Source organism: Bombina bombina, chromosome 2 (genome assembly GCF_027579735.1).
Source record: "Bombina bombina isolate aBomBom1 chromosome 2, aBomBom1.pri, whole genome shotgun sequence".
Classification (NCBI taxonomy): domain Eukaryota; kingdom Metazoa; phylum Chordata; class Amphibia; order Anura; family Bombinatoridae; genus Bombina; species Bombina bombina.
Genome location: NC_069500.1, coordinates 489378758 through 489406175, shown reverse-complemented (window position 1 = coordinate 489406175; position 27418 = coordinate 489378758). Strand labels below are relative to the sequence as shown.

Sequence of the window (27418 nt, the reverse complement as noted above, 5' to 3'; positions counted from 1 at the left end):
TGAGATGTGTAACATCGAATACACTGTTCAAGTATTTGTTTCACACTTTCAGTGAGACCATTCGTCTGTGGATGATAAGCAGTGGAGAGTCGGGAATCAATTTGTAATATATGGCATAATTGTTTCCAAAATCTGGAAGTGAACTGTGTACCTCTATCACTCAAGATAGTGGTTGGTAAATCGTGCAATCTCACAATATGTTTTATAAAGACTTTTGCAGTCTTGATGTACGAAGGTAGTTGCTTGATGGGAATAAAGTGTGCCATTTTAGCGAGATGGTCGACAACTATGAATATGGTGTTATGGCCATAAGGTAAGTCAATAATGAAGTTCATTGAGATGAATGCCCATGGAGCATCTGGCATAAGTATAGGTGTAAGACATCCAAATGTTTTTTTTATAGTCAATTCTATTCCTTGCACATATCTCACAACTTCTTACATAGTTGTATACTGTGTCTGCAATCTTTGGCTACCAAAGGGTCCTTTTGAGTAGGTTTAGAGTTTTGGAAATACATGGATGACCAGAGAGAGGAGAATCATGGAAATGCTGCATGAGTTGATTACGTAGAGAAGGAGGTATGTATAGCTGTTCTTTGTGGTAATATAACCCCAAAGGGTTTTGGATGACTTATGAAGTGGGAATATCTGTGTCTGAACGGAGAGCTAACAAGATTTCATCTTCTAGAGATGAGGAAAGTGCAATAATCTTATCCAGTGGGATAATATGAGCAGGCTTCTCTGCTTAAGTTGAATTTTCTTGAAGTCTGGATAGGATATCTGCCTTGATATTTTTCCCTCCAGGCCTATAGGTGATGAGGAAGTCAAATATATCAAAGAACAGCGACCAACAAACTTATCTGGAGTATAGAGTCTTATTTCTCCTGAGGTATTCCATATTTTTATGATCAGTGAAAATGATTAACAGTAACGTGGATCCTTCTAGAAGATGTCGCCAATTTTCCAGGGCAGATTTAATGGTTAGAAATTCTTTATCACCGAGTAATTTATTTCGGCTGGTGAGAGAATATGTGAATAATAAGCAATGGGATGTAAAGCTGATAAATTAGTATTCCTTTGAGAAAGTATAGCTCCTAATCCTATATTGGAAGCATCGACTTCTAGTATGAATTGTAACTCAGGATTGGGTAGATGGAGAATAAGAGATGAGGTGAAGATATTTTTAAACAAAAGCGTCTTGAGCTAGTGGAGTCCAGAGAAATCGTTTTTTCCCCAGTTAAGTAGGTGAGAGGTTTTACGATTATAGAGTAGTTGGGAATGAATTTCCTGTAGAAATCTGCAAAACCTAAAAACTGTTGTAAACCTTTTTTGTTTAGTGGGTTGTGGCCAGATTATGATTGAGGATACCTTATCCATATCCATTTGAATTCCTTGGGGAGAGATGAGATATCCAAGAAATTGGAGTGAAGGTTACATGGAACTGACATTTTTCAAGCATGGCAGATAATATATGGTCTCTTAGGCAAGCTAGTACCCATAGGACATGTTTTTGATGCGATCTTGTACGTTCTTTGAGTATATAAGAATATTGTCAAGGTAGATCACTACAAATATGTCCATTAGATCTTTGAAGATGTCATTGATAAAAAACTGAAAAGTGTCAGGGGCATTACATAAGCCAAAAGGTATTACGGTATACTCATGCAGACGGTATCGCGTTCTGAATGCAGTTTTTCTCTCATCTCCTTTTATTCTTATAAGGTTATATGCACCTTTCAGATCGAGTTTGGTAATTATTCTGGCATCAGTGAGACGTTCAAGCAGTTTTGGAATTAGAGGTAGCGGGTAATGTTTTTTTATGGTAATAGAGTTTAAGCCTCTGTAATCAATGATTGGTCTAATCTTTATTTTTTACTAACCAGATTCCAGTGGGGGCAGGAGACATGGATGGACAAATGAATCCTTTACGTAAGTTGTCGTCTATTTATTTACATAGATATTGCAATACATTTTGGGATAGTGGATACATCCTGTCAAAGGGGATGTCGATTCCTGGTAGAATATCAATGGGACAAACGTATGAACGATGTGGAGGCAGATTCTCTGCATCCTTTAAGTGGAAGACCTTAGCAAGATCTGTGTTTTTGTAGCCATGTGTGCCTTAAGGTTATGGGGTTTAAAGAGGAGGATAAGATGCAAAATGTTAAATAATTAGTGTGACCAGTAGTGGTGCAGACAAGTAGAGGTGTGGTGTGATGTGTTATAGGACTCTTCAAAAAACTGGAACCATCAATAACTCTGACATGAACAGGTGTTTGCTTTAGTACACAAATGATTTTATTCTTTTTCACAAAATTGACATCAATAAACATTACGTAGGCGCCGGAGACAATCATTGCTTCTGCCTTGATGACTTGTTGGCCCCACTGTAAAAATAGAGGGAGTGAACAATGAGAAGATAAGTTTACTTCATTTAATAAATTAATTGAAGAAATCTTACCCTTTTTCTGATGTAGGAGGCTTGGACAAGAAGTGAGAGCGTGTTCATTGCTTGCGCAATACAAACAGAGGTTAGCAGATCTCCTTCTTAGTTTCTCCTCTTGAGAAATAGGTCCCTTTACTGCACCTATTTCTATAGGAGTGGAATGTGGTGAGGTTTTCTCAGATGTGAAGTAGGGGAGTCTTTTTCGAATATTCTCAGGATAAGATTTTTTGGCTCTTCTTTCTCCGTATCTGCAAACCATAGTAATACATATTTTTATTAAAGCATCAAGGGATTCGGGCATTTCGATATGAGAAAGTTCATCCTTGAGATGGTCTGAAAAGCAGAGGCAGAACAGGTTCTTAAGACTGAGTTGGTTCCATTCGGAATCAGTGGACCACATTTGGAACTCAGCCACATAGTCTTTGACTGGTCTTCTACCATGTTTTAGGGTACGTAAGTTGGTTTCTGCTGTTAATTGTTTATTGGTGTCTTCGTATAAGGTAGACATGGCTAAAAAGAATTCATCAAGGGAATAGAGGATAAGATAATTTTTCGCCCTTTAAATACAAGATAGCTGTAAATACATTGAATCTATCATTTGTATATGTCTTGGGCTTTAGAGAATAATTTAATAGGCATGCATTTTTAAATTCTCTAAACTTAGACCTATTACCAGAGAAGGTGTTAGAGGGTTCAATATCGGTTCAGGTGCTTCAGTACTTTTTGTAGATAATATGTATTTGATTATCCCTTTTAAGGCCAAATTATCAGCATGTACTTTAGCTAATCCTTGAGCCTGATAGTCTACCGTTTGATTCAGGGTACTGAGGTGTGTATGAATATCCTTGGGATCCATCTTTTTATATTTACTGTATATATATATATATATATATATATATATATATATATATATATATAATTCCAAGTAATAGATCCGCACTCGCTGGACTTTCAAAATACAATAGTTTATTGTGTACTGTGCACAATAAACTATTGTATTTTGAAAGTCCAGCAAGTGTACGGATCTATAATTTGGAATTGGATATTGCTACTTCTGACAACCTGGCTCGTAGCTTAAGAGGTGAGAGTGCAAATCCCTATGAACTTTCGTATATATATATATATATATATATATATATATGTCCAGCATGAATGGCACACACTAGCCAGAACAACTCCCTGAAGCACTGCCAATTAGTAATGTATTTTTCCAAGATGTATCCCAGAGCCGTCCGGAATCCCCAGAACACAAAGCAGGCTTACACAGGTAGGTAACAAATAGAACAGCCTTTAATCAAAAGGTAATACGAATTGGCCTGTTGACAAACGTTTCAGCTCGCACAAGAGCTTTCCTCAGTGGAGGCCCAAATAGACATAAAGTGCAAAGCAACAAAAACATACTTATATACCCTCTAAAACTAATTAAACACACCTGTCTGTAGTTACCACTAGAGCATACAGAGCATACATGATGCGTCTCTAGGACACGCCCTTCATGGCCTGCACCTAGTGATGTCGTCATCACAACAAGCCATCGTTACCGGAGCAATATGTAAACAACATAGAACCATAGTAGTCTGTGCCGTTACGTCACCAAGCCACGCCCACATGGGCGTTCCCAACTCCGTAGCATACACCAGATCAGCCCATATTACCATGGACACAGCTCCATAAACAACAAACGATAGCCAGCATCGGTCTGAATGGTCTGGAGATAACAATTAAACTTAACAAGCTATTATCTACATATATTTAATAGTATACAAACAGGCTGCAAAAGATGTATGGCTTATGTACTCGTTCATAGTTTAATAACATTTTAAAACACAAATTAATTATTACCATTAAATATATACTATACATTCTATGTGATCTGTTATAAAGAACTAGAACTGTTCTGGTAATTTATACATCACTGTATCAATACAAAATAATACCAAAAACATCTAGATTAGCAGCATATCAAAAGATTTTGTCCCAGGAAGTAGGTAGAAACATATGCCTATACTAGCATAGAGGTACTGAGGACTCGGATACCCGTAACAGTTCAAAGTGTATTATAATCCAGAGTTAGTAAGGACATACTTCAGATCTTGATTGAAGAAACCACTCACACTGGCCTAGTGTGGTGTAACACTTAACTAATGCATGCATAGTCAACACTACTATTTAGTCCCCTTGGGGACACAGTGTGCATAACAAAAATCCAGCGTGCTTCAAGCTTTAATAATGCTTTTGCTCTGTCTCCCCCACGTTTTAGGGGTGGCAAATAATCAATTATGCACGAAATGCCTCACAACAGGCTGGTCTGAATCTCCTTTCACAATAGCCTGGCGGATAGCCGACTTATGGTCCGCAAGTCGTTCCCTGAACAAAGTTGTCGTCTTGCCAATATAGCAACATATAGAACATGGAGAATCAGCATATAAATAACATATTCAGATGTACAGGTTAAACTGTGTCTAATGCTGAACACTTTATTGGTGTGTGGATGATGAAATTTGTATCCTGTGACCATACTGTTGCACGTGACGCAATTGCCACATCGGAAACATCCAGGTTTACCCTTAGGTAGCCATGTTCCCTTCCAATAACAATTGGTGGGATCCGTGAGGACAAGTAGGTCTCTCAAATTTTTAGACCTTTTATATACCATCCTTGGACTTGGAGTTATTTGGAATGGAAGTGTACTGTTGGACTGGATAATGGACCAGTTATCCTTAATCACTGACTCAACGTATTGTGAAGCTGGAGTAAATGTAGTGATGTGGCTAAGACTATTGTCCAGTTCCTTGTTCCTCCTAACGATCGTGTCCACTTGTGACATCGACTTAGCTGTCTGGCATTGTTGATTAATGAGTTTTTTTGGATATCCTCTAGATAGAAATTTTTCAGACATATCATCTAATTGAGTTAGTTTACGGGTATCCTGGGTGTTATTACGCACAACCCGCAGGAACTGTGAAGAGCTTACCCCATTTTTTTTAAAGTTAGGATGATAACTGTTATAGTGTAAGATTGAATTTTTATCTGTTGTCTTGTTAAATAGTGTAGTTTGTAATAAACATTCTTCATTATTGACTGATTTAAAGATCTCTAGATCAAGAAATTGTATCTTAACCAGATCTGCTTCAATCTTAAATCTGATTGTAGATTCTAAAGTGCTAAGACCCTCAAACCAGGACATAAGGACTTCTTTCGTACCCTTCCAAATCAGAAATACATAATCGATTTAGCGGCGATAGAATAGAATGGACTCATGTCTGGGAAAGAAAATATTACTTTCTCCGTATTTAGCCATATATATATATATATATATATATATATATTGGCATATGCCGGGGCCACATTCGACCCCATGGCAGTGACAAGGATTTAAAGGAAATATCCTTCTTCAAATTGAAATTCTTTTCCAGACATAGTTCAAGTAGATGGATTACAAACTCTATCGGTGGTCCGCTATATACATCGCTTTCGGTCAGTATACGTCTGACCATTTCAATTCCGTGTTGATGTGGGATCACATCCATAGTGAGCAGTAAGTTAGTCTCCCTAATATCAGTTGAAGATTTCAACAGATTAATGAGCTCAAATGAATCTTTGAGGTACGACTTAGTGTTTTGTACCACAGAATGGAGGTGGAAGTCTAGATATTCAGCAATGGGTTGAAGTAAAAACCCTCAGGCAGATACAATTGGGTGCCCGGAAGGGTTCGTGAGGGACTTGTGTATCTTTGGTAATAGATATAGGATGGGACAAATTGGTTTGTCCACACTCAAAAATGTGTACACATCCTCATCTATAATGTTAGCCTGAAAAGCTAGACTTAACACCTCATCCACCTGTTTTTTAAAAGGTACACATCGGGTTAACGGGGAGTTTACGGTATGTTATCCCATCATTCAATTGCCTAAGGGCTTCATCTCTGTACTGTGCATAGTCTAACATTACTATTGCCCCGTCCTTGTCAGCGGGGCGGATAACAATAGAGGCATCCTTTGCCAAAGTTTGGATAGCCCACAGTTCACCCGCACTCGTTATTCCAAGCTTTACCAATCATTTTATGGGTGTTTGCTAGTCCAGAAGTACAGATGTGATGAAATGTTTTGATGTACGTATGGGTATAGGCAGGTTCAAAATTTATCGGCTATTTTAAAAGTTTTCTGAACATAAGGTGCATGATCGTTAAAGAAGTCACACACTTTTAATTGCCGCTGGGAACTGCCAAGATCCACAAATACATCAAAAAGGTCCACTTTGGGAGTAGGTACAAATGTTAAGTCCTTATTTAGTACAGACATCTTCTCAGTAGTTAGAGTTCTAGTGCTTAAATTATACACTATTGTTTTGTTTTTGGGGGGCATTTTTTCTTTTTGTCCCCCCTCCTGCAGTGTCTCCTTCTGTCCAACGGTAAAGGGGGCTTCTGTGTAGATCTAGTGGTTAGTAGGTAGAGCTTATATTCAGCCTTTAAGTTTCAGAGTTTAACCTTGTAATGTTAGTTAGCTTTATATAACATCAGTGTTTGGTGTAGATAGTATGTTGCTACAAGTAGTGTTCAGATCATACACTGAAAGTATGAGGTGAGAGGACACTACTTTTAGCTTATTATTATAACTGTATTGCATTAAGAAATATAAGTGACAATATAGTATGAGAAAAAAAATCTTTCTTGTTGCCTTGAGGGTGTAGAGAGGGATTGTTGAACAAGGAAGAAATCCAATTCACTGCTAATACAGAAGGTGGCTAACAGATTCAGGGCACAGACAGAGCAACATGCAGCTCCGGAGAGTGACAGCTCTATGCGGTCTGAAGGCAAACAGGAAGTGAACACTGCTGAATGTAGTGAGGAGAGAGTATCCGTTGCAGCTACTGAATCCTCTGTTTACTCAGTAGAGGTAGCAAGCCGATGGGAATGAACTGGAAGCGAGCAGCGAGAGACGATACAGATGAAACACTGTTAGACGGAGTTGGTTCCGGATCTTAGAGGTAAACATAAAGTAGCATTTTTTTCAATAGGAAAAACACAGGAGCTGGAAGCAGATTCGCAGACTTACTTGTTAAGGCACAATTTAGAGCGAGCTCTAAAGGTACAGACAAAAGGTCATCATAAAGGTACAGACTAAATTGTGGTTAGTTTAAAGGTACAGGTTATGTCATTACACTTCGGAATGTTGGATAGAAGAAACCTTAGTCTGCAGGGCCTTTATCTGAAGCCCATTCTGTATCCCTATGAAACAGTGTTCAAAACCCAAGGGTCTTGAACAGACTGAGCCCAAGCCTTCTGAAAAAATAGTAATCTGCCCCCTAACAGAAGAAGATCCAGATCGGGTGCCGCACCTTCATGCTAACTTGGAAAAAGAGGGAGGGTTTTTGACCATTTAAACTTGTTCCAAGAGGAAGTGGGTTACCAGACAGTAGAGTCATTCTTTTGCAAAGCTGAGGAGGTTTTTTGGTTCTTAGATTGACAAAAGAAATGAAAATGATTAGGAGCCTTGCCCTTTCCCTTTGATCTTTTATCTTGAGGGAGAAACGCTCCTTTACCTCCAGTTACCTCCAACTCTGTCCTAGACCAAATAAAATCTTTCTCTGAAAAGGAAGAGTCAAAAGTCTGGTCTTAGAAACCATGTCAGCTGACCACGATTTTAGCCATAAAGCCCTCCTAATAACAACATAGTAAAGAGCGTGCCTATAAGAGATATAGAGCAATAAAACATTTACAAATATAAAATCATAATCCCAAATGAAAGAATAAAAGTTACCCATTTTAGTTATGATGAGGCTCCTAAAAACAGAAGTATCTCCTTAAAACATAATACATGGAGTTTTGAGAATCTTAGCCTCATCCTAGTGGCTAGGAGTTGAATTCCAGATGTAATGGACTTGAGGACTCTCGCCACCTTATGAAAGAAATCTATGATCACTTAAGTAGCATAAACATTTTAGCCAGCTTTAATTACCAGATTGTTATTTTTTGTTTAAAAATGAAAAGCAGAAAAGGAAGACTATTGAGAAAAAATAGCATAAGTCACTAAATCATAATAGTGAACCCTGTCTGACCCAAGAATTCATGTATAGCTGAACCGTGATATTTTTTATTATTTTTTTTAGGACGTCCAATTATCACATTTTGGTAATAGAATAACACATAATTAATAATTGTACTAATTTTACTTTATGAATAGCTTACTTTATAGTAAAATCAAAATAACAAATTACATTTTTGTATACACAGATGAAAGTACTAATACGATAAACAATACAATTGAGCTACACTGTCGGTCTGATTCAGATAGCTTTCACTTCTATGTAAATGTAAAATAACACTAAAGAATAAAAAAATATTTAAAAAAAATTAGAAAGAAGATCAAATAATTTGTTTAAATAATATATTGCAAAATTCATATTTCTGCTTACCTCAGGATCACAGGGTTCAGTGTAAAACTAAAAAAAAGTAAATGGAAATAAGCCATACATTCTTATTAATTCCAAGTTTATTACTATAAAAAAATAAAGGTAATTACCATTAGGACTGCCATTCGTAGCTAGAAAAAAAAACAGGGAAAAAACAAATAAACAATCAGTTTAGAATACAAACACAAGGAATTGAGAGTCAAATAAGACTGCTTTATGAAACACACAAGTCATATAAATATGGGTTTTGTTGTGTTGAATCGCTGATTAGAGAAACCAGTGCCTTGTGCACTAAGATTTGCTTCTAACCAAATAAAAATTAAAAAAAAAAACATATACAGTATAGTGGGCTAAGCGGTATACTGAACTTATCATTAGAAATATTCCAGGGACAATCCTCTCCCATAATAGGTGTCCACCTCTTCCTCAAGCATTGAGAAATACAGTGACAGAATGATTTAAATGTGTCCCAGACAGCCTTTCAGAGGAGGGCAATATGAAAAAGAGAGAGAGAGAGATTTCACAGCATTTTGGGTTTGGGTAAAAAGATCTAATAACTTTCTCAGGATGTTGTACTTCTTGAAAATAGTTTATCATTATAAGATTTTACAAAAAAGGCAAGCATTCTTACAGCCCTAGACCAGACTACCAGTATACTTATTTGAAATGTATTAACGTCAAACTATGCTTAGAAGTACATAGATGATTATTTCACAGCAGCCATGTGTAGCCTGAAAGTCAAAACATCTCAGTAAAGAGCTACTTCCACTGAAGAAGCATGAGCAAAACTCTTAAAATATGAGAACCAGCCGTAAACTAATCCTTCATCTAAACAATTCTGGAGAAGGCCTCAGATTCTGCAAAACAAATAAGAAAGCCCAGTGGATACACAGATTTTCATCTTTTTTAACCTTAGCAGAGTAACCTTTATTCTTTGGAACCAATTAATTACTAACTCATTGCTGTTAGTATTTAAAATCTGTGATGATGGAATGGATCTTGTAATTGAAGACTGGTATATTTGAGGATGAAACCAGAGATTCTGATCTAGCAGGAAACACATTTTAGGACACCAGTTGTTTGCTTTTCCATATAATGGAAGCACTATTAAGGAAAATCCAAATTCTAAGGTTGTATTTCAAGGAAAACCCAAGTCTTCCTGAGTGTTTATATTTGTTTTCTCCTGGATGTGATGAGATCTATCCATGCTAATTCACAATTAATATTTTTTCTCCCACATTAATGGTCTGGTATTTCAAATGCCTGCCTTTAAATCCTGAAACCCTGGAACATGAATGACTGTGATTAATCGCGATTTGCTCACTTATCAGTAAACACAAATTGTTCCTACCTAACATATTGTGGTGTGTAATTTTTACACAATGTTGATTTCACAGTAATACAACTATCTCCTATTAGACAAGGAATTTACTTGTATATTGTTCAAATACTAGATAACTGCACAGACTGTTGAGTATAATCAGTTATTCTTGGATATAAATAACTTCAATACCTATTGGTGACATAGACAGATAAACTTTTTATAATTTAAATATTATTTATTTCTATAAACACACTTACAAGATGTCTTATAGAGTTGTGGAATAATTGATCAGAATGTATAAATGATACCCACAGCAAAATGCTCTTCTTCAAAAACTTCCTACTTACTTCTTCACAGGCTTCCAGCAAACTGCCTCCACTAGCTTTTCTCCTTACTTTTGTAAAGCAAAGCACAAGTAGAAGACATAAGAAGGACTGACTATGTTTTTTTGGCACTTTAAATCACGTGCACTTTAAAAAGGCGGCACATGAATGCTCCAATAAATAACAATATTGTTGTAAGCATAAGAAATTCAGAGTTGTGATGGCACTTGACAAATAAAATAATACTTCTTATTTATATTGAGCTGTTTCAAATCTGCATTTCTTAAATTTTTAAGTAACACCATTATCTCCTCATGAATATCGGTCTAATGAGCTATTAATTTGTCTTTTGAAAGGCTTAACATCTTACAGGGTAAAAAAACAGCGGATAAATGCAGTGCAGATTTATTTTGGAATGCCAAGTCAGAAAATATGATGGCATCTACTATACGAGTGATTTTAGATGCAGTGAAGAAGTTCTAGATTGAAAATTTGCAAATATTTAGACCCGCTGAAAGAAAGCTTTGAGATAACTATGAACCTCTGAGCATATGACGTAAAATGCTTAAAAAATTGAAAACTTAAGGTTCAGATTACATTTTAGCACTGGGAGTCAAATAATAAGCAATACAATTCAACACTTAGTTTAATAATTTTTAATTGCATGGAATGTATTCTGAAATGCTGGTAAAAAAAAGCAGCTACCAGGGGCGAAGCCGAGCACCAACCAAAGATGGCCGCATAACACGGAGCTCCGATGCCAGGAGAGATCAAACGCTCTTTCTAAAGCGCTACTCACCAGCATTTAGTAGCAACTGGACCACAGAAGTTCAAGCAGCAGCAGTGGTTCATCCATATCTCCCAGAAACCAGCGCCAAGCAGGCAATGAGGAGTGGCGCAGATGAGGCCTATGCACACTGCTGGAGACCACATGGCGGCTAAAGGCATGGTCGGTGAGTTCACGGCCATCTGTATATGACTTCTGGCTAATATTGTCACCCAGACATACACAATCTCCACACTGCTGTCCTTTCACCATGTGGTTACCCTATATATAAGGCTATGTAACCAGACCCTTTATTCTATAGATGCCATGATTAAAGTGCACACATTTAATGAAGCAAGTTCCTTACACAGAGCAACTGTAGAAATTATATGTGGCTATTAAATGGACATGACACACAGTTTTTTTCTTTCATGATTTAGAAAGAGCATGCCATTTTAAACAACTTTCTAATTTACTTCTATTATCTAATTTGCTTTAATCTCTTGATATACTTTGATGAAAAGCATATCTGGATATGCTAAGTAACTGCTGATTGGTTGCTGCATATAGATGTCTCGCGTGATTGGCTCACCCATGTGTATGGCTATTTCTTCAACAAAGGATATCTAAAGAATGAAGCAAATTAGATAATAGAAGTAAATTGGAATGTTGTTTAAAATTGTGTTCTCTACTTGAATCATGAAATAAAAGTGTTGGGTTTGGTGTCCCTTTAAGTTGAGCATTTACATAAAGAACACTTTCTCTCTACATGTACAACAGAGCCCTGCTGGCCTTCTTGTACTAATCCAGCAGCTCCTGGTATGCTCAATTTCTTTTCATCTTCTGTGTAGAAGCTTCATTCAGAACTTGCTCTCCACACTGTTCTAGCAGAGGAATATATAATTTCATGAACAACCTAACAAATATCTTATTTAGTAAATGTATATTTTGTTGAGGAAGAACTTCTTTTTCTCTATCTTATTTTATATGCACTTTGTGGTCTCGAACAAAGCTTATCCACTAAGCATCCACTAGAGGTCACCGCATTCCCCCTTTTTTGAGTGAATGTGCCATTGATTGCTGTAAAGAGACTGCTTTTTCTCTTTTTTTTTTTTTTTTTTAAATATATTTTTTTATTGAGGTTGTATGCACAATACAGAATGAATGCAATCTCATAACACAAAAATAACCGTAATGGATAATACGTACAAATAGTTTGTTATACAAAAGTACAATATTGCAAAGAATTATTAAGAACCTCTATTTTATGATTTTTCTACTCTTAATTCCTCTTATGATATTAGAGGTCACTTTTGGACCTATGAAAAGTAAGGTAAACTAAAAGGAGAGGATTGGCTTATGAAATGGTCACTTTTGGACCTAGACATTAAAAGTAGGGGAGGGGGAGTGTCAGCAGTCAAGAGCTGCTCTGTGAAAATAGGGAAGGGGCTCGGGCTCTAAAGATACGTTACTCAATGTTAGAGGCAGGATGGAGTATGTTCTTTTATTATTCCTAACCAGAGGACATATGCATATTTAGGGTTATGGCCAATTATGTGGGCAAGGATGGAATTTAAATGGGAGGTCAATAGGGCAGAGAGGTGTGCTAACTAATAAAACTCTTAATGAGAATAAAGCTTCATATATGGTGGTGTATAATATACAACAGTGGGAAAACATAACAAAAAAAAAAACAAAACCAAATCTTAGAATTCACTAGTAGCTTCTAAGGGGAGTCTCATTATTGCAATGAACAGCAAGATATAGATGTCTCAAACTTCTAAGTCTATATTATCAAACCTACAAGGAGGGGGGTATTTAATAAAAGGGATATTAGAAATTGCGTAGCATAAAGGCATCTAGAAGTTACCACTAAGGGTTAAATTTACCTAATGGAATACTCATCTAGGGTATACTGAACATATATTGGGCGATGTTAATCTATAATTAGGTGCTGGAATCAGGGGACTATGGGGTAATATATAATTGCACACATTTCTTCAGATAAAAACCTCATGCTGGATCAGAAGCACTGCAACCCATTGAGGGTGGGGCCCCTCCAATTATCTTGTATCTAGGATTCCTACTATCTTAGGGCATGTGTGTGATATCTCCTAGCTATTAATATGAGCCATGTGACATCTCACTGTAAGAGTTCCCATAAAGTAAAAAAACAAAAAAAAAAAACAATTAGTAGGTGGGAGCTAAGGGAGACTCAACCAGTTAGCTATAATGGTGCGTCATAAAAATAGTGGATGTGTGAAGTGATTTGTAAAAATTATCTATAAATGATTTATATAATATATTTAACTAGAGCTATGTATGCCTTCTTCAGTAACAACAATATTCCCCCGGGAGAGACTTATGTGAGGAGACATGTCTTCATAGTATGCGGCTGTCTGCAATCCTGTCGTACAGCAAAGACAAATCAGATCAGTAACCAGGCAGAAAAAACAAAGACAAAAAAAAAAAAAAAAAAAAGAACTCCCAATGTAAAACAAATAGGCTCAAACATTAACGTTCAAAAGTTCACAGTTAATTGAACATTTATTGAGCACATCAAAGTCTTCTCTGGGGTTAACCTATACCAGAGCGATTCAAGTCTGAACCGCTGCTATGATGGCCCCAGGTTTTGCTGTTATCCATCCTTATCCCACTGTGAGATAGATCGCCATTTCCATTAACAATAGCGTCCATACACTTTAAAGGTATCAGGGAGAACTTCGCTGTGGACTGACACATGGGGACAAATGCTAAAGCCTCCTCACGCTCACCTGGAGACTCCGGTCCTGAAGAGTTCTGAAGCTTCGGGTGCCCGGCGCGGGAGCCGGCCGCATCCCCCGGCCGGGGCACCGGAGATGAAAGAGTGACCGGCATCTCCCCATGTAGGATTGAGGTGGAGGTGGATAGTTGGTAGCGCGTCAAGCACGCCGTGTCGGTAAGTGGAGAGGGCCTCGGTCTCCAAGCCTCTCTCGGAGTGAGATAAAGGCAACGTGAGTAGATTAAAGCGGACGCCTCCAACATGTTTGTACTGGTAACTATATTGATAGCGTCCAAAGTCTGCTCACATTCTTCAGAGTGGTCGATGAAGGCCTGTGTCTTGAAATGTCGATCCTCAGGTGGTTCAATGGTGTCGCACTCAAATTGCGGTAGTCGTTGGGCGCCATCTTTTATACGGGCCTCTAGAATGCAGGCTTTGAGTTCTGCAAATCCATTATCCATCTTTTGACCTAGATTAAGGAGCAGGGCTATGGCAGTATATTGGAAGTCCTCCATCCTGCTGATCAATGGATAAATAAATAGACCCGTTATACCCGGAGAACCGGGGGGGGGGGGTTAAATAGTAGATTATAGGCCGTCTCCTCACTCGGTACGTTATGCAAATAAACAGTCTAAGAGGCGCACACTACTTAAAGATGAAGTCTTCAGGATTGGATCTGCACTCCGTAGTGTACTCCGTTGAGCTTGAGTGAGCTGAAGGGGAAAATGTAGGTTCCCGTGAAGATGCCGGACAAAAAAAAAAGTAGTACTGGCTAATTCAGGTCTTGGGTGCTATTATAAGTTCATCTTGGCACACTTCCTGATTACTAGACAAGTAATCGCAAATTGCTGTAGGCAAATTGTAGAATAAAAGCTATTTAACTAGTAAAATAAAGAAATAGCCCCAGGAGCTTCATGAAAAGCGACCGATCATGGCCACTTCTTAGCCACTCCCCCTGCTTTTTCTCTTTTAACTTTACTGCTCAAGAACTGAGTACTTTATTTAACTACCATAAGAAGAAAGATCAAACATTACCAGATTTTCATTTACCAAAGCACTGCTACAATATGGCATCTTAGAAACAATCCAAGCTGGAGAAACCTTTAAAGCCATCTTCCTCACAACCCTCCACTATAAATACATTTTTCCAAACCTCCATCTCCACATCGGCATCAAATAGGGTTGCCACCTTTCTTGGAAGAAAATACCGGCCATGCTAATTAACATAAATTTGCATAAATAATGAAACAACATAACACAAAAACTAAAGCTGATAGGACTGATTTTAAATGCTCATTTGTTTATAACTAGTAATCATCACACTCAGAAGAAGTTTCACTTTGACAGGGGCTTTCTTTCAATATTTATTCTTTATTTTCTACATTGACATGAACCTTAAAAATACCGGTCGTGTCGGTAAAATACCGGCTGGGTGGCAACCCTAGCATCAAATGGACAATCAGACACTGCTCCATTTCCAGTTGAAGATAAGGACATGCAGATAGATGTCTCCTCAGCAACCCTCACTAAAGCTGATTTACAGGCCTTACCAACTAAAGCATAGATGGAAAAAAATATTTCCAGAGTAGTACAAGCCCTCAAAGAGGAGTTTTCTAACCTCAAGCACGATATTAATGAACTGGGCTTTCGAGTGGAAGCACTTGAAGAATCTTTTGCCAAGGACATTGACTCCACTGTTGCCTTGATTGAAAAGCAAGACCAAATCATATCAGAATTAAAAGAAAAGATAAATGATTTGGAAAATCGTAGCCACAGGAACAATTTAAGACTTCTGGGAATCCCGGAATCTGTTCCCTCTGACTCGCTCCAACTCTATATTATTGATGTAGTCAGAGCTAGCAGATAAAGGGGTATATTTATCATAGCGTGAGCGGACATGATAAGATGTAGAGTATCATGTCCACTGCACATCTATTGTGAACTGCTTGTGCAATGCCGCCCTCTGCAGATTTGCAGTCAATCGGCCACTAGCAGGGGGTGTCAATCAACCCGATTGTATTCGATCGGGTTGATTTCTGTCCGCGGCCTCAGAGCAGGCAGACAAGTTATGGAGAAGCGGTCCATAGAGTGCTGCTTCATAACTTCTGTTTCCGGCGAGCCTAAAGGCTCGCACGGAAACAGGGGCATTAAGTTCCATATGAAGCTTGATAAATCGGCCCCAAAGACTCTTCAGATATCGACAATATTTGTGTAGAGAAGATCCAGAGAGCCCTTAGACCACGACCAAGAGACGGCTAACCACAAAGAGATGTCATTGCTCACATTTTGTGTTTCTCTGATAAGGAAAATATACTTACCTTGGGAAGGAAAAGTCCGAACTTCCAGTTTCAAAATCACCAGATACAAATATTCTCAGACCTTTCTGCTTTTACACTGGAACGCTGGAAAGAACTCTCTCCATTAACCACTCTTCTCAGCGTCAAGAAGATTCAATAATGCTGGAACTTTCCATTTTCTTTATCGGACCTCCACATGGGGAAGAAATTGCTGTGCAAAGCATCCTCAAAAATCCCATATTTTTGCTCATAGCTTGGGTTATCACCACCAGATCAACAGGACCAAACAACCTCTTCTCAGCATACAGTTGTATCTTCACCCAAAGAAGCCAGCCCACCTTCACGCCCACCTGAAGGCTCCCCAGCGAATCCTCAAAGAACCCTTTGGAGTGAGGATACCAAAGAAGCCTAAAACTAGATTTACACAAGGACAATCAAAGACCTACACATCCAATACATGAGTATATTCCACTGTTATTCCTTAGAGTTAGCTACCATCATGCAGTTATTTATTTTTCACAAATGGTGATTATATAGTGTGACAGGTTTTCCCTCCTATAGCTTCCCATAGCTACTTACTCACCTTCCTACATTTCCCATTTCCCCTACCTTTTCACACTGACAACCCCCTCTTTTTTCAATCATGCCTACTTATGTAGCCAAGGAGATTTGATCTACTACCTGGATAGAGAAATAGCTTGGATACAAGGAGCACCTACAATACAAGGCAAAGGACAGGTACTAGTATAAAAATTTACATTTATTTAATAACACATATAAAATAATATAATATCATGGATCCATGTAACAAAAAGCCTAATAGGTTATATTAGAGAAGAATAAAAAAGGAAATGACAATGAAATTGTTAAATCTTAAAACCTTCTAAAAAAAACCTTCTAAATATATATATATGTATCAAGTCCAGAGAATGTAGTGATACCCTACTGTTGCAATTAGTTAATTCAATATAAGAGAATTGTTTCTTAAATCCAATAAGTCTGTGATTAGTTCAAATTTGATTGTGTTCCTGATCGGATGACTAGGGCTGTAGAAAACGTTATATCCTTGATGGATAGTGAGTGCCTCACAAAAAAAAAATGGTGACAAATATGAAAAACGGTGTCTAACAAAATATAAAAAAATCAATAAAAATTAAGTGCAGAAGAAAAATAAAAAATAGTGGTATCAAAAAAGTACAAAAAAATCCTAAATGGTTGTAATATATACAATAAAAAAACAAAATATAAAATACAAACGCCTAGATTACGAGTTCTGCGTTAGCTTTAAAAAGCAGTGTTAAGGGGTCCTAACGCTGCTTTTTAACGCCTGCTGGTATTACAAGTTTGGCAGGTAGAGGTGTACCGCTCACTTTTTTTCCGCGACTTTTCCATACCGCAAATCCCCTTACGTCAATTGCGTATCCTATCTTTTTAATGGGATTTGGCTAACGCTGATATTACAAGTCTTGGAAGAAATGAGTGGTACAGCCTCTACCTCCAAGACTCCTACCGCATATAAAAGTCAGTAGTTAAGAGTTTTATGGGCTAACGCCGGAACATAAAGCTCTTAACTACAGTGCTACAAAGTACACTAACACCCATAAACTACTTATGAACCCCTAAACCGAGGCCCCCCCCCACATCGCAAACACTATAATAAAATTATTTAACCCCTAATCTGCCGACTGGACATCGCCGCCACCTACATTATACCTATGAACCCCTAATCTGCTGCCCCTAACATCGCCGACACCTACATTATATTTATTAACCCCTAATCTGCCCCCCCCCAACGTCGCCGCCACCTACCTACACTTATTAACCCCTAATCTGCCGACCGGACATCGCCGCCACTATAATAAATGTATTAACCCCTAAACCGCCGCACTCACGCCTCGCAAACACTATAATAAATTGTATTAACCCCTAATCTGCCGTCCCTAACATCGCCGCCACCTACCTACAATTATTAGCCCCTAATCTCCCGCCCCCAACGTCACCGCTACTATAATAAAGTTATTAACCCCTAAACCTAAGTCTAACCCTAACCCTAACACCCCCCTAAATTAAATATAATTTAAATAAATCTAAATAAAATTACTATAATTAAATAAATTAATCCTATTTAAAACTTAATACTTACCTATAAAATAAACCCTAATATAGCTACAATATAACTAATAGTTACATGGTAGCTATTTTAGGATTTATATTTATTTTACAAGCAACTTTGCATTTATTTTAACTAGGAACAATAGCTATTAAATAGTTAATAACTATTTAATAGCTACCTAGTTAAAATAATTACAAAATTATCTGTAAAATAAATCCTAACCTAAATTACAAATACACTAGACTATCAATAAATTAATTAAATAAACTACAATTATCTAACATAAAATACAATTAAATAAATTAAACTATATTACAAAAAACAAACAAACACTAAATTACAAAAATTAAAAAAATATTACAAGAATTTTAATCTAATTACACCTAATCTAAGCCCCCTAATAAAATAAAAAAGCCCCCCAAAATAATAAAATTCCCTATCCTAAACTAAATTACGAAGTAATCAGCTCTTTTACCAGCCCTTAAAAATGCTTTTTGCGGGGAATTGCCCCAAAGTAATCAGCTCTTTTACCTTTAAAAAAAAGAAATACAATACCCCCCCAACATTTCAACCCACCACCCACACACACCTACTCTAAAACCCACCCGATCCCCCCTTAAAAAAACCTAACACTACCCCATTGAAGATCACCCTACCTTGAGCCGTCTTCAGCCAGCCGGGCACCGATGGGGCAGAAGAGGACATCCGGACCGGCACAAGTCTTCATCCGATCCGGCCAGAAGTCTTCATCCGATCGGGGCAGAAGAGGTCCTCCATCCAGCAGAAGTCTTCATCCAAGCGGCATCTTCTATCTTCAATTAATCGGAGCGGGTCCATCTTCTATTGAAGTTCAATCCGACTGGCTGATTGGATCAGCCAATAGAATTGACCTTGCATTAATACAAAGTTACCTGTAAAATAAATATAAATCCTAAAATAGCTACAATGTAATTATTAATTATATTGTAGCTATCTTAGGGTTTATTTTATAGGTAAGTATTTAGTTTTAAATAGGATTAATTTATTTAATTATAGTCATTTTATTTAGATTTATTTAAATTATATTTAACTTAGGGGGGTGTTAGGGTTAGACTTAGGTTTAGGGGTTAATAACTTTATTATAGTAGCGGTGACATTGGGGGCGGCAGATTAGGGGTTAATAATTGTAGGTAGGTGGCGGCGATGTTAGGGAGGGCAGATTAGGGGTTAATAAAATTTATTATAGTGTTTGCAAGGCGGGAGTGCGACGGTTTAGGGGTTAATACATTTATTATAGTGGCAGCGATGTCCGGTCGGCAGATTAGGGGTTAATAATTGTAGGTAGGTGGCGGCGACGTTGGGAGCGGCAGATTAGGGGTTAATAAATATAATAAAGGTGTCGGCGATGTTAGGGGCAGCAGATTAGGGGTTCATAGGTATAATGTAGGTGGCGGCGGTGTCCGGAGCGGCAGATTAGGGGTTAATAGTATAATGCAGGTGGCGACGATGTTGGGGGCGGCAGATTAGAGGTTAAGAAGTGTAAGGTTAGGGGTGTTTAGACTCGGGGGTTCATGTTAGGGTGTTAGGTGTAGACTTAGAAAGCATTTTCCCATAGGAAACAATGGGGCTGCGTTAGGAGCTGAACGCTGCTTTTTTGCAGGTGTTAGGTTTTTTTTCAGCCAGCTCAGCCCCATTGTATCCTATGGGGAAATCGTGCACGAGCACGTTTAGCCAGCTTACCGCTACCGTAAGCAACCCTGGTATTACAGGTAGAAGTGGAGATAAATTTTGCTCAATGCTCACTTTTCTGAGGCTAACGCAGCCATTCAGAAAACTTGTAATACCAGCGTTGTTTAAAGTGTGTGCTGGAAAAAAAAGGAGCGTTAGCTCCACAAGTTTTTACCGACAAAACTTGTAATCTAGCTGAAAGTTAATAATAAAGTGTCAAAAATTCAAATGTGTAGTTAGCTTCAGTGATGAGCTTGAGTAAGATGTTCCCTCTTGTTTATAATCCTCTGAGGAAAATGCTGGAGAAAAAATCCAGTTTTATCCAAAGATTTCCCCTTAATGTGCTTATGTGTTTATACCTGTGGATAAAAGGGATACAACATAGTTCAATAATGCTAAAATCTTGTATAAATAATCAGAGTGAAGCTTACCATAAATGTCAACACGTTTATGGTAAGACTATAATATGGTGTGCTATGGTAGCTTCAATTATAGCTGTGTGTATCCAATCAGTATCACCGTTATTTTAGTGCCAAAATGTATTAATTACAAAATATATGATATGTAAGATCGGCAAAACCGGAAGTGACGTCTTACCTCCGACGTCACTTTCGGTATCACCGTCTATACGGTGGTTCACTTCTGGTTTCGTTCTTAGCGTTCAGTGATTACCTTAATGCTGTAGAAATATTTACAGCATTCCAAAACAGTACATCTACATCATATACACCATCGTACCCGGATCATTGATCCAGATCAGACAGATCCAATCAGGGTTCACATTTTAGAGGTGGTAATAGAGCCCCACAGTGCACTATCCACATAGACAAGGAAGGATGTGGGAGGATAACAATAGACATCATACATATCAATCCCCTAACAACAGACCTTACTATAATAGAGGCCAGTATTTTAACTCACCCTGCCAAAGCCAACATTTTTATAACCGTCAGAGAGACAACATCTCTTCCCCACAGTACTTTCCCAATAAGAGACACCCCCACACCACAATAATTATGGAGACAATGGATGGTTTTTTGATGACCATGAGTGAGATCCCCATACCCCTTGGGGTCACAGTAGGCCACAAGAACACTCCTATCAAGGGAATCAGAATTACCATAACAGAAGTGAGAATTGGAAGGACAAATATTGTAATAACCACAATAGATTCTCTCACCTAAATCATAAAGAAGTAGAGAATGACAGAGAAATACACAGAACTACAATCCACTTAGACCAAAGACATGGGGATAGACATATTAACAACAAAGTACTGATTATGGGGAACAACGAAAACAATCGGGCCTCCACATCAGGGCACTCTATTTTAGGGGCACATCAGATAACGGCCAAAGAGTTAGAAAGGGCATCCACAAAGAGAAAGAACTCATGCCCAGAGGAATTTCAGACACCCATAGAAAAAAACAGAATTTATGCTTACCTGATAAATTACTTTCTCCAACGGTGTGTCCGGTCCACGGCGTCATCCTTACTTGTGGGATATTCTCTTCCCCAACAGGAAATGGCAAAGAGTCCCAGCAAAGCTGGCCATATAGTCCCTCCTAGGCTCCGCCCACCCCAGTCATTCGACCGACGGACAGGAGGAAATATATATAGGAGAAACCATATGGTACCGTGGTGACTGTAGTTAGAGAAAATAATTAATCAGACCTGATTAAAAAACCAGGGCGGGCCGTGGACCGGACACACCGTTGGAGAAAGTAATTTATCAGGTAAGCATAAATTCTGTTTTCTCCAACATTGGTGTGTCCGGTCCACGGCGTCATCCTTACTTGTGGGAACCAATACCAAAGCTTTAGGACACGGATGAAGGGAGGGAGCAAATCAGGTTACCTAAACGGAAGGCACCACAGCTTGCAAAACCTTTCTCCCAAAAATAGCCTCCGAAGAAGCAAAAGTATCAAATTTGTAAAATTTGGCAAAAGTGTGCAGTGAAGACCAAGTTGCTGCCTTACATATCTGGTCAACAGAAGCCTCGTTCTTGAAGGCCCATGTGGAAGCCACAGCCCTAGTGGAGTGAGCTGTGATTCTTTCAGGAGGCTGCCGTCCGGCAGTCTCATAAGCCAATCGGATGATGCTTTTAAGCCAAAAGGAAAGAGAGGTAGAAGTCGCTTTTTGACCTCTCCTTTTACCAGAATAAACAACAAACAAGGAAGATGTTTGTCTGAAATCTTTTGTAGCCTCTAAATAGAATTTTAGAGCACGGACCACGTCCAAATTGTGTAACAAACGTTCCTTCTTTGAAACTGGATTCGGACATAAAGAAGGTACAACTATCTCCTGGTTAATATTTTTGTTAGAAACAACCTTAGGAAGAAAACCAGGCTTAGTACGCAAAACCACCTTATCTGCATGGAACACCAGATAGGGCGGAGAACATTGCAGAGCAGATAACTCTGAAACTCTTCTAGCAGAAGAAATTGAACCAAAAACAAAACTTTCCAAGATAGTAACTTAATATCTATGGAATGTAAAGGTTCAAACGGAACCCCTTGAAGAACTGAAAGAACTAGATTTAGACTCCAGGGGGGAGTCAAAGGTCTGTAAACAGGCTTGATCCTAACCAGAGCCTGAACAAATGCTTGAACATCTGGCACAGCTGCCAGTCTTTTGTGTAGTAAGACAGATAAAGCAGAGATCTGTCCCTTTAGAGAACTTGCAGATAATCCTTTCTCCAAACCTTCTTGTAGAAAGGAGAGAATCTTAGGAATTTTTATCTTATTCCATGGGAATCCTTTGGATTCACACCAACAGATATATCTTTTCCATATTTTATGGTAAATCTTTCTAGTTACCGGTTTTCTGGCCTGAACCAGAATATCTATCACAGAATCTGAAAACCCACGCTTCGATAGAATCAAGCGTTCAATCTCCAAGCCGTCAGCTGGAGGGAGACCAGATTTGGATGTTCGAATGGACCCTGAACAAGAAGGTCCTGTCTCAAAGGTAGCTTCCATGGTGGAGCCGATGACATATTCACCAGGTCTGCATACCAAGTCCTGCGTGGCAACGCAGGAGCTATCAAGATCACTGAGGCCCTCTCCTGATTGATCCTGGCTACCAGCCTGGGAATGAGAGGAAACGGTGGAAATACATAAGCTAGGTTGAAGGTCCAAGGTGCTACTAGTGCATCTACTAGAGTCGCCTTGGGATCCCTGGATCTGGACCCGTAGCAAGGAACCTTGAAGTTCTGACGAGACGCCATCAGATCCATGTCTGGAATGCCCCATAATTGAGTTATTTGGGCAAAGATCTCCGGATGGAGTTCCCACTCCCCCGGATGGAATGTCTGACGACTCAGAAAATCCGCCTCCCAGTTTTCCACACCTGGGATGTGGATCGCAGACAGGTGGCAGGAGTGATCCTCCGCCCATTGAATTATTTTGGTCACTTCTTTCATCGCCAGGGAACTCCTTGTTCCCCCCTGATGATTGATATACGCAACGGTCGTCATGTTGTCTGATTGGAACCTTATGAATCTGGCCTTTGCTAGCTGAGGCCAAGCCCTGAGAGCATTGAATATCGCTCTCAGTTCCAGAATGTTTATCGGGAGAAGAGACTCTTCCCGAGACCATAGACCCTGAGCTTTCAGGGATTCCCAGACCGCGCCCCAGCCCACTAGACTGGCGTCGGTCGTGACAATGACCCACTCTGGTCTGCGGAAGCTCATTCCCTGGGACAGATGGTCCAGGGTCAGCCACCAACGGAGTGAATCTCTGGTCTTCTGATCTACTTGAATCATTGGAGACAAGTCTGTATAGTCCCCATTCCACTGTTTGAGCATGCACAGTTGTAATGGTCTTAGATGAATTCGTGCAAAAGGAACTATGTCCATTGCTGCAACCATCAACCCTACTACTTCCATGCACTGCGCTATGGAAGGACGAGGAACAGAATGAAGCACTTGACAAGAGCTTAGAAGTTTTGATTTTCTGACCTCTGTCAGAAAAATCCTCATTTCTAAGGAATCTATTATTGTTCCCAAGAAGGGAACTCTTGTCGACGGAGACAGAGAACTTTTTTCTATGTTCACCTTCCATCCGTGTGATCTGAGAAAGGCTAGAACGATGTCTGTATGAGCCTTTGCTTTTGACAGGGACGACGCTTGTATTAGAATGTCGTCCAAGTAAGGTACTACTGCAATGCCCCTCGGTCTTAGAACCGCTAGAAGGGACCCTAGCACCTTTGTGAAAATCCTTGGAGCAGTGGCTAACCCGAATGGGAGGGCCACAAACTGGTAATGCTTGTCCAGAAAAGCGAACCTTAGGAACTGATGATGTTCTTTGTGGATAGGAATATGTAGGTACGCATCCTTTAGATCCACGGTAGTCATAAATTGACTTTCCTGGATAGTAGGTAGAATCGTTCGAATGGTTTCCATCTTGAGCGATGGTACCCTGAGAAATTTGTTTAGGATCTTCAAATCCAAAACCCACGCTTCGATAGAATCAAGCGTTCAATCTCCAAGCCGTCAGCTGGAGGGAGACCAGATTTGGATGTTCGAATGGACCCTGAACAAGAAGGTCCTGTCTCAAAGGTAGCTTCCATGGTGGAGCCGATGACATATTCACCAGGTCTGCATACCAAGTCCTGCGTGGCAACGCAGGAGCTATCAAGATCACCGAGGCCCTCTCCTGATTGATCCTGGCTACCAGCCTGGGAATGAGAGGAAACGGTGGAAATACATAAGCTAGGTTGAAGGTCCAAGGTGCTACTAGTGCATCTACTAGAGTCGCCTTGGGATCCCTGGATCTGGACCCGTAGCAAGGAACCTTGAAGTTCTGACGAGACGCCATCAGATCCATGTCTGGAATGCCCCATAATTGAGTTATTTGGGCAAAGATCTCCGGATGGAGTTCCCACTCCCCTGGATGGAATGTCTGACGACTCCGAAAATCCGCCTCCCAGTTTTCCACACCTGGGATGTGGATCGCAGACAGGTGGCAGGAGTGATCCTCCGCCCATTGAATTATTTTGGTCACTTCTTTCATCGCCAGGGAACTCCTTGTTCCCCCCTGATGATTGATATACGCAACGGTCGTCATGTTGTCTGATTGGAACCTTATGAATCTGGCCTTTGCTAGCTGAGGCCAAGCCCTGAGAGCATTGAATATCGCTCTCAGTTCCAGAATGTTTATCGGGAGAAGAGACTCTTCCCGAGACCATAGACCCTGAGCTTTCAGGGATTCCCAGACCGCGCCCCAGCCCACTAGACTGGCGTCGGTCGTGACAATGACCCACTCTGGTCTGCGGAAGCTCATTCCCTGGGACAGATGGTCCAGGGTCAGCCACCAACGGAGTGAATCTCTGGTCTTCTGATCTACTTGAATCATTGGAGACAAGTCTGTATAGTCCCCATTCCACTGTTTGAGCATGCACAGTTGTAATGGTCTTAGATGAATTCGTGCAAAAGGAACTATGTCCATTGCTGCAACCATCAACCCTACTACTTCCATGCACTGGGCTATGGAAGGACGAGGAACAGAATGAAGCACTTGACAAGAGCTTAGAAGTTTTGATTTTCTGACCTCTGTCAGAAAAATCCTCATTTCTAAGGAATCTATTATTGTTCCCAAGAAGGGAACTCTTGTCGACGGAGACAGAGAACTTTTTTCTATGTTCACCTTCCATCCGTGTGATCTGAGAAAGGCTAGAACGATGTCTGTATGAGCCTTTGCTTTTGACAGGGACGACGCTTGTATTAGAATGTCGTCCAAGTAAGGTACTACTGCAATGCCCCTCGGTCTTAGAACCGCTAGAAGGGACCCTAGCACCTTTGTGAAAATCCTTGGAGCAGTGGCTAACCCGAATGGGAGGGCCACAAACTGGTAATGCTTGTCCAGAAAAGCGAACCTTAGGAACTGATGATGTTCTTTGTGGATAGGAATATGTAGGTACGCATCCTTTAGATCCACGGTAGTCATAAATTGACTTTCCTGGATAGTAGGTAGAATCGTTCGAATGGTTTCCATCTTGAACGATGGTACCCTGAGAAATTTGTTTAGGATCTTCAAATCCAAAATTGGTCTGAAAGTTCCCTCTTTTTTGGGAACTACGAATAGATTGGAATAAAATCCCATTCCTTGTTCCTTTATTGGAACTGGGTGTATCACTCCCATCTTTAACAGGTCTTCTACACAATGTAAGAATGCCTGTCTCTTTATTTGGTTTGAGGATAAGTGAGACATGTGGAACCTTCCCCTTGGGGGTAGTTCCTTGAATTCCAGGAGATAACCTTGAGAAACTATTTCTAGCGCCCAGGGATCCTGAACATCTCTTGCCCAAGCCTGAGCAAAGAGAGAGAGTCTGCCCCCCACTAGATCCGGTCCCGGATCGGGGGCTGCTCCTTCATGCTGTTTCGTTAGCAGCGGCAGGCTTCTTGGCCTGCTTACCCTTGTTCCAGCCTTGCATCGGTTTCCAGGCTGGTTTGGGTTGTGAGGCATTACCCTCTTGCTTAGAGGATGCAGAATTAGAGGCCGGTCCGTTCCTGAAATTGCGAAAGGAACGAAAATTAGAATTATTTTTAGCCTTGAAAGACCTATCTTGTGGAAGGGCGTGGCCCTTTCCCCCAGTGATGTCTGAAATAATCTCTTTCAATTCTGGTCCAAATAGAGTTTTACCTTTGAAAGGGATGTTAAGCAATTTTGTCTTGGCTGACCAAGACTTTAGCCAAAGCGCTCGGCGCGCCACGATAGCAAACCCTGAATTTTTCGCCGCTAATCTAGCTAATTGCAAAGCGGCATCTAAAATAAAAGAGTTAGCCAATTTAAGTGCGTGAACTCTGTCCATAACTTCCTCATATGGAGTCTCTCTACTGAGCGACTTTTCTAGTTCCTCGAACCAGAACCACGCTGCTGTAGTGACAGGAACAATGCACGAAATTGGTTGTAGAAGGTAACCTTGCTGTACAAAAATCTTTTTAAGCAAACCTTCCAATTTTTTATCCATAGGATCTTTGAAAGCACAATTATCTTCGATAGGAATAGTAGTGCGTTTGTTTAGAGTAGAAACTGCCCCCTCGACCTTAGGGACTGTCTGCCATAAGTCCTTTCTGGGGTCGACCATAGGAAATAATTTCTTAAATATAGGGGGGGGGAACAAAAGGTATGCCGGGCTTTTCCCACTTCTTATTTACTATGTCCGCCACCCGCTTGGGTATAGGAAAAGCGTCGGGGTGCACCGGAACCTCTAGGAACTTGTCCATCTTGCATAATTTCTCTGGAATGACCAAGTTGTCACAATCATCC

At 39.7% G+C, this 27418-nt stretch overlaps 1 protein-coding gene across 1 annotated transcript in view; it reads right to left on the bottom strand.

Annotated features, from left to right (window-relative positions):
- The window catches only part of HORMAD2 (HORMA domain containing 2), a 503384-nt gene that overhangs the window by 199324 nt on the left and 276642 nt on the right, over window positions 1-27418 (bottom strand). The window contains exons 5-6 of the mRNA XM_053699837.1: window positions 8967-8987; window positions 8860-8886 (exon numbers count right to left, since the gene is read on the bottom strand). Of these exons, the coding sequence (XP_053555812.1) occupies window positions 8860-8886; window positions 8967-8987 (48 nt within the window). The remainder of the gene's footprint in view (window positions 1-8859; window positions 8887-8966; window positions 8988-27418) is intronic.